The following is a 12,411-nucleotide window of genomic DNA, read 5'->3' on the forward strand; positions in this document are numbered from 1 at the left end:
GTCATGCGCAAACCTCCATGTACTCCGAACTTGAGTTGTCATCTTTTGCCAATTCATCAAAAACTGCCCGAAGAAACATTGCTATCCCCGCAATTCACAAGTTTGTGACTCCGTAACCCTTCTCTTCTATCACCACAATAGCTGCCAAGCAAAATTAGATTTCTCTCTAACCATAATAGCTAGCTAAATCTAACATCATGCTCCTACTGACTGCACACATGATACTGATGAGAACCTCATTGTCGCTATTCAAGTCACATGTAGGAATTGCCACATTAGCATTGTAACCTCATTGTCACTATCCAAGTCACATATAGGAATTGCCACATTAGCATTGTTTTTCCGTTACCGCCACCATACTATGCCTAGCGCCTTACACCGTAATCTCCTGCAGCCATGTCCAACCAGATTGCTCCAGTTGCAAGTACAGACACCACAATCTATACTTCCTTCTTGTCCAGCCTTTGAAGCTTCTTCACGTTTTTCGATTCATGCTTCAGAAACCCGTATGTACATCTCGAATCGATTTGCGCCGTTGCTGATTTGGAAGGACGTAAACCCGTCCCATGCAAACCTGCCTCTTGAGCTTGCGCCGCGTGTTGCCACGCCACAGAGAACAACCCTATCAGCCGTCACGCTCCCATGTCATCATCATTGATCCTGTCGTCGGCTTTAGGGAAACCTGGAACATCTCCGAGGTCACATGGTGACGGGGGAGCCTGTGAACGTCTCCGGAGGGTCACACGGGTTGTGTTGTGATTGGAGAGTTGGACTCAGGGCCTGGGATAACATCTTCGAGGGATCACATGAGTTGTATGTGATGGAAAAGTTAGGCTCGATGTGTGATGGGGAAGATTGTTAGGTTTAGTTCTATATCGAAAATTGATGGTGGGGAAGCACAACACACACGCATATAGAGAGAGAGGTGGGGGCAGCCCTCACCTATCAGATTTTTTAGGTTAAGTTAAACCCGATACCTTGTTGTTGGCTTCGATGGACGTGGACCTGGTGGAGCCGACTCGTGGGTATAGCAGGTCAGGCTAGAATCCGCTGCGCAACAGCCTCCCTGCTCTCCGTCGAGCTCAGCAACAACTTCGGAATCGGGTCGTGAACGAGCGGCTGGATCCGAGCCGGCGGAGGTGCGGGACGATTTGCGGCTAGATCAGCTCGGGCCCAGCTTTCTGGCGAGGCCCAGAAAATGAAGCCAGCCGTTTTCTCGCAGCCGCAGTCGCGCGCGGCGGCGCGGTTGCCGATGGCGAGCACGCTGCCGTCCAAGTGCAGCAACATGGAGGTGAGGCAGGAGAGTGGCGCGCGGGGCGCGCCGCCGGTGGTGAGCCCGTCGTGCAAGTGCTGCAAGATGGAGGCGGGCGCTGCCGCTGCTGAAATCGGAGGAGGTGTCCTTCTGAGCTCTCTCACGGGACGGCGAGGTAAGGAAGCACACGCACTCGCCGTCGAATTGCCGTAATCGTTGATACGTGTTACATGCGTTCGCGTGTTCATGCATGATGCATCTGTGTCGTCTCTAACTCTCTGTCGACTTGTTTTTGTACTGTGTCCTGAGTGGCAGGCTGGCAGCCATGCACGAAGTGTTTTTACTTTCTTACTGTGATGTGCAGTGTATTGAAAGAATTGTACGTTTATATGTGGGAAAATAAGAGCAATTTTGTGTCAGAAAAGGAGAACAAAATTTGGAACCATGCGTGCAAACATTTTGGCGTCCGGCAAGCTGATCTGGATTCTGCAGTGGGAAGAACGGAATCCGAAAAGCGAGATCCGAAGTTCCCTTGACTTGATCAGCAGTTCAGCACCCGAACTCATCGCGCGTGCGGACTCGGCGATTCAGGCGGCAATGGCATACGATAGACGTCACGTGGACTCTTGCTTGCCATCGACAGAAACGGCAGCGGCTGGCGAGGCGAGGCGGAGGCGAAGCCTCAAAGAAAGTCGGCGATCACACAGCTGGGAGCCTGAGAGCCCGAACTGAGTATTCTGATTGCCACACGCACGTCCTTCCAGCCGACCTTCTTGAGCCGCCGTACGTGCTGCTCTGCACAGCACACCGTGCGCGCAGGCTCGTCAATGGAGGCGGCAAGTCTGCAACGAGTTAAACCTGTACGCTTCAAAATCGTCGTAAAATTTGCGCGGCATCTGGACGTTCCAGGCGTCTCCTGTAAGGCTGTAACTATTCCCGGCGGCGGCAAAGGCGGCGGTGGCGGTGGCGGTGGCGGTGGGCGAGGACGACGCGCCGGCGCGGCGAGGCCATCGGCATTTACAACCCGTGCGCTGCGCGTCCGGGGCGGAAAATCCCAGCCGGAAGCTGGCTGATCTGCATCGGTCGGAGGCGCCTGCGTTCCGCGCGGCACACTGCCGGACGGCACCCCTCAGCAGCCAGCGGGCGGCGGCGGAACGGCAAGTGCCCGCGGCGACGGGGAATTGGGGGACTGGGGGTGGACGGTATTTCATCTACCGTCCACCCCTAGGGTCATCGGAACCGTCGAGTCGTGAACGAGCGGCTGGATCCGAGCCAGCGGGAGGCAGGCGGGAGCGTTGCGCGGGCCGATTTGCGGCTACATCAGCTCGGCCCAGTTTAGCTCTACGACTCCTCGGAACTAGCTTTGAATCTTCTTCAGAGAAGGCCAAGAGCCCGACCGACGCCGAATCTTGGTAACCCGCCGACTCAATCATGTTCGAAATGCACTCAATTCATCTCTGTTTTTTTCATGTCCGTCTCGTGCCCGCGAAGAATTTTCCTCGGAAGATTTCATCAATGTTTTGATTTCTCGATCATCCCAGAGATAGATGTGGATCGAGAGACGTAGTGTTTTTTCTTCGTGTCCCCTCGGACTGCGGCAGCCTGCAGCGGCCACCGGCGGTCGCCGTCGGTGGATGCTGTGCTCTGCTCCCTGGGCACCACGGGCATCTCCGGTTGAGCCGCAGCCGTGTCGGCGCGCGTGGGTGGGCTCGTGAACCTGGCAGCGGCTCGAGATCGATGCACGGCGGCGGCCGGGGAGAGCGGAGGTCGGCGGCGGGATCAAGCTCGCCGGCCTGGAATAATTGCAAAAGACCCCTAGATTGGATCGCGATCCGTTTATTTAGACGATGCCCGCTAATTTGGATCGCGATAATCGCGATCCGAATATTTGCAAAAATACCCCTGGTTTGGTCGGCGGACTCTCGGCTCCTCCTCCCACCCGGCCGCCCGCCCGCCGCCGTCCTCCTCGCCGGAATGCCCAGGCCCTGTACTACATTCTCCTGCTCAAGCCGTAGCACCGACCAGCTCCAGCCTCCACATACATGATACATCTCACCCGTAGCGAGGACCGGAGCGGCGCGCGCGGTGATTGGGAGATGCCAGAAAGGCTGCGATTGAGCTTGCAAACCTGTTGGAGCCTGTCCAGGTTCCCGATCCACAATCCCTCTTGGCTGACTGCCTTCTCTCTGTCTCTGGAGTCTGGACATGGCTTTGGGCGTCACAACGAAGAAGTGAGATTGGCAGAAATACTTGTGGGGTTCTTCCAAGATAGAGCTGAGAGCGATGCGCGTGTGCTCTGCTCCCTCCCTTGATCTGCAGCCTGCAGGTGCTTGTAGAGTCGGAGGGAGGTCGAGGAGGTCGGTGACGCGCCTCGAATGCGGCGGCAACCGCGGCGTGCTCGTGGCCGATCTCGGCGCCCGCTCGTCTCAACCAATCTTCGTCTGCAGGCGCGCATCGTTGGTTCTAGCTGTCGAACGAATGCACCTTATGCTGTGACGCTATGCACTATGCAGCCTGCGGGTCTCCATGAATCCAACAGCGGCCTCAAGTGTGTGACTGCAGGTAAACAAACTCATCGGGCCGTTCGCTTCAGCTTATTCAGTCGACTTATCAGCCATCAAATAATGTTTTCCTCTCACAACAAATCAGTCGTTTCAGCTTTTCAGCCGGCTTATAAGCCGAAGTGAACAGGTCATCGTCACTGGAGACTGGCTTCGTTTTGCAGTCGGACTGCTATCTCGATGATGTGTTTCGTGCTGCACTTTTATCATCAGAAGAGTGGTGTTAGCCTTCGTTTGGGTGGGCCGGAGTCGAAGACAGACTGGTTTGCATGGCCCACTCACGATGGGACGGCCCATACACCTTTCACGGGCATGTTTATTCCAGAGACAGTCGATCGATCAACGGTCGAGATTTTCCGACGGAATGATAATGATGATAGATGAGCCATCCAATCCAACGACTCTTCTCGCTGTAACGGGATTTGATACAACACCCAGGTCGGCGCTGCACGTAGAGGACGGCGGAAGGAAATTCGTTTCTTCACGTCGGCGCCTCCAGCCATCATCCCCAACAGCTTTATTCCCTCCCTCCCTCGCGATCATCATGCAACGCCTGGCCCCTGTGCCAGCCCAACCCTTCTTGCGCGTCCCCTCCACCTCTGATCTGTCCCATTATTTTTCTCCCCAATCCTCTTCTTCCGCGACGCCCCCCTTGATCACTTCCGATCCGATTGGTCATTGCATCCGCGTTGAGCGCGCGCGCGCGCTGCCACCTCGCCGCATGAGACCTGCCGCGCCGTGCGCCGCCGGTCGCGCTAGTAGCCGTCGCGAGCTGGATGAACCAGCAGCTACCGCGACGATGAGGATCACGGTGCGGACGCTGCGCGGGGAGCGGGTGGCGCTGGACGTCGACGGCGCCGCCACGGTGGCGCAGGTCAAGGGCATGGTCGCGGCCAGGGAGGGCGTCGCGGCGGACATGCAGCGGCTCTTCTTCGCCGGCCGGCACCTCGACGACGACGCCCTGCCCGTCGCGCACTACGGCGTTCGGCACGGCTCCGTCGTCTTCCTCAGCCTCCGCCTCCGCGCCGATTCCTCGCAGTACGTACGCACCCGTTGCTCCAACGTGGAACTCCTTTACTTGTGATGTCTGTGGCATGTTCGACTGATCGATAGATCGTCGACGCGGAAGGCAGGAGATGCGTAACGTGCAAATGCAGCCAGAACAACAACCTGTGACAGCGAGGCAACTGATCGATCAGCAACAGCAGCAGCTGATTGTTTTCGATGGCGATGGCCACCACGAGGCCGCGAGAGGCCGTGGCGGCGGCGAGGAGGCCATCATCAAGAGGAAGCCGGTGTCGCGGCGCTCGCTCCGGAAGATCCTGTCGCGGCTGCACGTGGACGTGTGGACGGCCCAGCACGACGCCAAGTTCCTGGACCTGCTGCTCCGGCACACGCGCGGCGGCGGCGGGGACAGGCGGTCCGTGGGCGACCTGACCGCGGACGACTGGCGCGCCATCCGCGCCGAGCTTAACGCGGCGACGGGGTCCGCGTTCCCCGTCGACGAGCTGCAGCGGCGGCTGGCCGAGTTCCGGCGCGAGTTCGACGCCGTGAGCCGGATCAAGGAGCACCGCCGGTTCAGCTACGACGCGCGCCGCCGGGTCGTCGTTGCCACGGAGGCCGAGTGGAAGCGCTACGTACTGGTACGGTCGGTGCTGATCAGCTGAATCGCGACACGCGGATTCTCTGATACTCTGAACGGAAACGAACGATGCGTTCTTCTTATCTTTGGTTGGTTTGGGGGTGTTTCAGGAGAACCCGGGGGCGGTGGCGTACGAAGGGAAGAGCCCGCACTTCGGTCGCCTCCGTGCGATCTTCTCCGGCGTCGGCGTCGGTGGTGCGGAGACGCGTGGCGCGCGCGGCGTGGCCAAGCAGTGCCGAGAGTCCCGGGCGAAGAGGTGCCTGGGCAAACTGCTGCGAAGCTTTGGGCTCCGATGTAAGTTGTAAATATATTTTGGACACGGTAAGTTGTCAGTCCTGTAGAGAATTCGTGCGATGGAGCATCGACCACTTTGTTGCTCGCAGTCGCATTTCAGCATATGGATCTATCAGCTAGCTATACCAGTGTCAACGTTCTGTGATCTATGTTCATGGTATTCTCTCATTTTAGCTTCCTCTGAGGAATCAAACATCCATATGTCTCTGTGCCGATGATCAATTTGCACTGCTCTGGGGCATGAAAAAATGTCTTCAAAGCACACAGGAAGCGGGACGAGAATGAAATGGTGTTGTGTTAACACTTGGGCCAACCCAAAATCGTAAGTACTAGCATGGAGAGGCACAATTCCAGTCAGCTCGAAGTTTTTCCTTCTTTTTATGCCGGACGACCCCGGAATTTCGTTCCTTCGTCAGCAACGGAATTACAAGTTTTTTTTTGGAAAAAAAGAAATTACAAGTTTTTGAGACCAAGTTTTGTAAAGGACATACTTGCATGCTCCTGTCCGTTCTGCTAGTACTTTCGGCCCTTTTTAGTTCCACACAGGTTGGCAGGATTCTAACAAAAAGAATGGAGAATGCACACGTACACCCCACTGTGACAACAGACAACCGACGTGGCAACCAAGTAACAAGAAAAACTAAAATTATCCATCCTTGCATAATATCACGATCGTTAGTTGTAGGATCAAATGATATAATTTAAGCAAACATATTGAGAACATTTCTTCTAGAGAAAAGAAGGAACAAACATCGGTGGTGGACGCCAAATTACGGTTGCAATACATATATACTTATCGCCCAACAATATTAGCATGTGTCTATCTATAATTTATGTGACAATTCAAACATAGAAAATACACAAGAAGAATATATCTACTAAAATCTATGTAACAATTCAAGCAAAGAAAGTATAAAAGTAAGGAATGTTCACCAGTGATAGAGCCTAGCAGGATGCATATGCCCCCTACCCCCACACCCACTCTTGTTCCTTATGTGTATGCGGATTCCTTCTTACAAAGTGTAACACCTCGGGTGTTAATCTTAGGCATCATGAACTTCATTAGAGCGTAATTGAGCATCATGTCAAGCTCTTTAATTGTTGTTGCTGTCCAAATTTAACATCGTGAGGTAACTTAAATTCTGGCCACATAACTGTGGCTCCTGTTAATATATTTAAATACTATATGCTAAATGATGAATTTAAAGAATTTTTGCATAATTTTTGGCTGATGTTTGCTTGCGTTAAAAATTCAGTAAAATTTCAATTTTAACCGTTTTTCTTTTTCAATTGTGTGCAACCTGATCAGCTCTGCAGTTGATTCAAGTTCCATTGTGTTATTTGTGGTTTTACCTTTCAAATGGGTATTGTTGGGTAATTTTTAGACACCTGTAGCTTGCTCATTGAAGGGGGAAACTTTATTTCAAAACAAATTGCCGCCGGGCCCGTCTGTCGTCTCCTTCTTTCTCCCTCCTCCTACTGCCCATGCCGTGCCCATGCGGCCGGCGTCCTGTCGGTACTGGCGATGGCATTGCTCGGCCGTCCTTGCTCGTCCTCGTTCACTGGCCGTGAGAGCAGGGCCGATGACTTCCGTGACCTCATCTTTCCCAAGCCGGCTAGCCTCAACTCTCTCTCTCTCTCTCTCTCTCTCTCTCTCTCTCTCTCTCACTCACTCATTTCTTCTTCCTCCTCCAGCCGAGGAAACACCAAGCTGAGCAGAGCCCGTCCACCGGCCAAATCCCCGGCCTCCGCTCCACCATCTTCAAATCGCCGCCTCCCACGGCTTCCTGACCTCCTCCTCTTCCCCCTCGACCACTCCTTGTCCGCCGCCGTAGCTCCTGGCGCCGGGGATGTCAGATCCCGCAGCCACCATTGCCGCCGGCCCAAGCTCGGGCGTCGTCGCCGAACACCACCTCCCCGGCCTCCTCGTCCCCAACAAGCAGCCAAAATGGGGTCGTGGTGAAGCCCCGGTGCTAATGCGTCCATCACCGGCCGCTCTCCCTCGCCGTGCCGACCTCCCGGCACCGCTCCCCATCCGCCGGTCTGCCGTCGCTCGAAGACCCTGCTGCGCCGCTTCCTCCTCACCGCCGGACCCTTTGCTGGTGAGATCCCCTGCCTCGGCGAGCTGCCCCTTTGCCTCCCGCGCCGCCGCACCTCACCATTCCCCGCCGCCGGCCAAGGCCACGGCCGGCCATGCGTTGTCGGCTCGTGCCTGTGTGCGTGGGTGTGTTGAGGGTGAGAGAGAGCGGAGAAGGAGAGGATGTATGGGAAAAGATTTAGGGACCCATGTGCAAGAGAACTTTTGATATAAGGGGCTAGATGCAAATTGACCTCAGTTTTCTTTATTCTCCTAGATTCAAATAGCTGCAAACTTTGGAATTGCATAGTAATTTGTAGAAAAATGAGAAAAATGCAAAATAAGTTTTGATAGCTTCCTGATGCCATCTAGCTTCAAACAAAAATGAGTGTGTGCATGTCACTGTTGTATATTTTTTCTATAATTTATCTTGTGCTACACTTGTTTAATGCATGGTAAATTGTAGGTTGCTCCAAAAATTATGAAACTAGTTTTGTTAGCTTCGTTGCATCATGTGTGTTTCAGATCTATAACTTGAATACGTGAAATATGTGGTTTTTCTACTGTTTTCAAGCTATCTCTTATGTGCTGGCTTAATTTTGTTATGTGCATAGTAATTATCAGAAAAATGATAAAATGATGAAACCACTTTTGTTGCTCTAGTTTTTATGTATAAAATATCTGAAAAATTCTATCCATATTTTTATAGATGATTTACATGCCTTTTATGATTTATTGTGTTTAATTATAACTTAACTTGTTTAATTTGTACTTAAATGTTGAAAATTGATTTTGATGTAAATCCAACTGTCATGATCTGGTTTTGTTGTCCTTTATCAGTATAATTTAATCATATTTGTTACTCAACCCGTGACTTTAATATTGCAATTCCATGTTGCTAATAGCTTAATCAATTAAGGGATCCTTTTAAATAATCCTATAGGGTTGTCTAACTGTTTTAGCTTGTTGTCCTATGTATAAATTATATCTTGCAACTCTAATCATCACCTTGCATCACCATGTTTCCTTGCGTAGTCCTTTTGTGCACTTGCTCAATAATGACTACCCAGTCATGTTTTAAAATGTTAAGCATTCATACTCACTTGCACTGCATCATGGCTGAGCAAGGAGAGAAGGACCAGCTGGAGCAGTCCGAAGACCCGGCCCAAGGTTGGAAGGCCAAGGCCTTGTTAGTGCTAACACCGAGTAGTAGAAAGGCAAGCCTCAGAGCATAACCCTTAATTTCAGTATTAAATGGTTATTTATTTAAGTATTGTGCATTAAGTTTCTACTTGTTGATTGAAACCTTAGATGCATAGGGATTCCTACTAGTATGTGTAGGCATGCTTAATTAGAATTCATTAGAAATCGAGTGATTTCCTGTCACTCGTGAGATATAGGACCTTTGATATTTATGGTAAAAGTTACTTAAGAATGAATCAGTGAGGAAAGAAAAATAGAGATCGAGTGGAGACGAGTTTGGTTAAGGATATGACATGGATTGAAAGTAAACCTCCGCCTGTGTCAATTAAGGTTCGAACCATTGTTGGATGTGCTGATCGAGTTTGAACAGTACTGATTGCATGCCGGGAGTAGGAGGTAGTCGAAACCGGTAAACCTATGTACCTTCGTGTGCGCTAGTAGATTGAGCTTGATATCGTTGTCTTATTCATGTACTAGTCTGTAACTCATGACTGACCCTGGGAGGTACAATGGGGACTAGTACTTAAGAGTCGCGGGGCAGTTCAAATGCTGGCGTTCATGCAGAGAACGGTTGCTATGCGCAGCTTGACGGGACGTGCGTATGTCGTGTGATTAGGTTTACCTTATAAGGGATAAAATCGGATCGATTCGCTATACCTCTCAGATAAGAGAACCTTGATCTCTTAGTCACATCTTAGTAAAGAAGTGGAATGAAAATGGAATGGTGATGATATGACATATGTTTATGGTATTCTTTAATGATTAATGTTGTGCACCATACTTGCTCTAAGTTAGTTATGCAAACCTAGTTGGTACTTGCTACATATTAAACTTGAGCTAAAATATTGAAAGAAAGGATCTACTTGTAGTAAGTTTCTTTTGCAGAAAGAAACCCAGCAAACCAGAAGCCTTGCATACTAATAGTCGGCTAAGTATACGCCATAGTTGGGTAAGTCTTGCTGAGTATTAGTATACACAAGGTTGTTGTTGTGACCCTATTTCAGGTGAGGTTGCTTCCCTGTGATGGCACACCGGTGGGCTCGATGTGTTGTCATCTGCATGTCGTTGTTGTTAGTTTATCGTCTAGCTTAACTTTACCTTTGGTTTTCAAGTTTCTTTTGTTGTGTGTTCAAAAGCTCTGTATCATTCGTGTATTTAATCTCTGTTTGTAAAAGTTAAGTGTTGTACATTAATTTATGTAAACTCTGTGATGTTTGTATCATCTCTGCTCACCTTCGTGTGAAACTTGCGGTGTATTATTTTGATCGAGATATTCAATGGTTGAATCGGGCTTGACCTAACAGACTGTCAGATTACACCATTTTAAGTGTGTATTGACTGGATTAACTATTAAGAGGATGGTTAGCATACTTAAACTGGTTTAATTTGGGTGGTTTTGCCACACAAAGTGAAAGAAAGAAAGAAAATGCGTGTGTGTGATAAATATAAAGAGAGGGTGGATTCCTTTGTCAAAACCACTTCTTGGTGGTGTTCGAAGTTGTGATGTACAACTTCATCAGGATCTAAATCACATGGACCTCAATTTACACAGGTACTTTTTGGGCATGTGATACAAGCATACTTGTAGATGTGTGCGTGGCGTGTACATTTACGTCAGTTGTAGTAATGAAAAAAAGTGATTGATCCCCTTATTCCAACCCATCTTACGTCCTAAAGTGTTTATGAGAAGTACAATGACAATATAATCGTGTTATTTTTTGTTAGCTAGATTTGTCTATCTCCTGTAAGACTGGTTGCACTTTCTACCTTTTCACAAATTCACCATGGTCGGGAAAGGCCTATGCTATGGTCATATAAAGAGCATAGCAGAAATGCACTACACTTAACAAATAGCTTATAACGTTAGACGTAAACATCAATTGTGATCGAACATAATTTGGTCAAAGAAAATGTACAATAGACATATGGCCTAAGCGACGGTGGCAACCAAGCACAAATCACCGAACACCGATTGTGATCGAACATAATTTGGTTTTTGTCATGGAGATGGTCCATTGGACGCGCAGCTCTAGCTGTAAGAATTTTAAAATCTGTTCATCTTAGCTCCAGATTTTTTTTTTAGTGGGAGCTGTGGACATATTAAAGGAATTAACAACTTTTTTTGGTTTGTTTGAGCTGCAGTGCTGCGCGCGCGCACACCTCTGGCCTGATATTTCGCTGGGGAAAAAAAAAATCCATCAGCGACAAAAGCGTACACAAAAGGCTATTACATGAAAGCTTGGGCCTAGCCCAAAGTAAAAAAGTAGGCCCAAGTCTGATCCAGCTCGTAGTAACCCGCCTGATCGATCCATTTAAGTGGCAGTTCGAGCAGCAGGCACACCGACTACGCAGAGTCATCATGGCCGTGATGGTTGTTAGATGGAACGTTTTCACCATCCGCAGTCAAGGCGTGCCCAGGACGACTGTCCCGCCGACGGGGGCACCGACCCGGCGACCCCCTAGCCGGAGGGGACGCCTCATGATGGCATTCACCGTTCATCCCATCCAATCATCCATGATCCATTCCATCCACGGTTGCAATCTTGTTGCAGAGGCCACACGCAGACTGGTACACGCGTGGCACATGATTGCTGCTGACGTCTCGAGCTGTGCGTATCAAATACTCTCCAAGGCCTTGTTTACTTGGCAAAGTTGGGAGGTGCCAAATTACTGTTACAGCACTGTAGCACACTGTAGCGTTTCGTTTGTATTTGTAAATTATTGTCCAAATATTGACTAATTAGGCTCAAAAGATTCGTCTCGCAAAGTACAATAAAACTGTGCAATTAGTTTTTAATTTCGTCTACATTTAATACTCCATGCATGCACCGCAAGTTTGATGTGATGGGGAATCTTCTTTTTGCATAGTGTCAAAGTTGGGAGTTGGGGATGAAGTAAACAAGGGCTCGGTAGCATGTGAACGGTATTCACAGACGGGTTCAGCGACTGATCAGTATCTAGTGATAGGACGGATGCATGCCAATTGCCAACAGTGTCAGAGACAGGGACCCTGTCCCTTTGGCTGCTGGCGCTGGTGTTCTTGCTCCTTCACGTCCATTCATTCGTTTTCAGCGATATCGTGCAGCGCTTAGGGGTGGTTGATACGAGGGCTAAATTTTAGAAGGATCACATCGGATATTCGGATGTTAATTAGGATGACTAAATATGAACTAATTGCAAAATTAATTACACAAATAGAGTCTAATTCGCGAGACAGATCTATTAAGCCTAATTAATTCATCATTAGCAAATGGTTACTGTAGCACCACATTATTAAATCATGAACTAATTAGGTTTAATAGATTCGTCTCGCGAATTAGACTTCATTTGTGCAATTAGTTTTGTAATTAAACTATGTTTAATACTTCTAATTAGTATCAAA

General features: G+C 49.6%; 1 protein-coding gene across 1 annotated transcript; it reads left to right on the top strand.

Moving 5' to 3' along the window:
- Positions 1-3,567: 3,567 nt before the first annotated feature.
- On the top strand, positions 3,568-5,894 carry LOC117839978 (uncharacterized). The gene is made up of 3 exons (XM_034720428.2): positions 3,568-4,851; positions 4,943-5,456; positions 5,566-5,894. The coding sequence occupies exons 1-3, from the start codon at positions 4,097-4,099 to the stop codon at positions 5,758-5,760; spliced, it is 1,464 nt and encodes a 487-aa protein (XP_034576319.1). The 5' UTR covers positions 3,568-4,096; the 3' UTR covers positions 5,761-5,894.
- The last annotated feature ends 6,517 nt before the right edge of the window (positions 5,895-12,411 follow it).

Source organism: Setaria viridis, chromosome 9, assembly GCF_005286985.2.
Source record: "Setaria viridis chromosome 9, Setaria_viridis_v4.0, whole genome shotgun sequence".
In the NCBI taxonomy this organism is placed as follows: Eukaryota; Viridiplantae; Streptophyta; class Magnoliopsida; order Poales; family Poaceae; genus Setaria; species Setaria viridis.

Bases quoted from the DNA above. Each gene is read 5' to 3' on its own strand.
- LOC117839978 (XM_034720428.2), top strand. From the start codon at position 4,097: ATGGGACGGCCCATACACCTTTCACGGGCATGTTTATTCCAGAGACAG. The intron at 4,852-4,942 runs GTACGTACGCAC...TCGACGCGGAAG, and splicing joins CTCCGCGCCGATTCCTCGCA to GCAGGAGATGCGTAACGTGC. The intron at 5,457-5,565 runs GTACGGTCGGTG...GGGGTGTTTCAG, and splicing joins AGTGGAAGCGCTACGTACTG to GAGAACCCGGGGGCGGTGGC.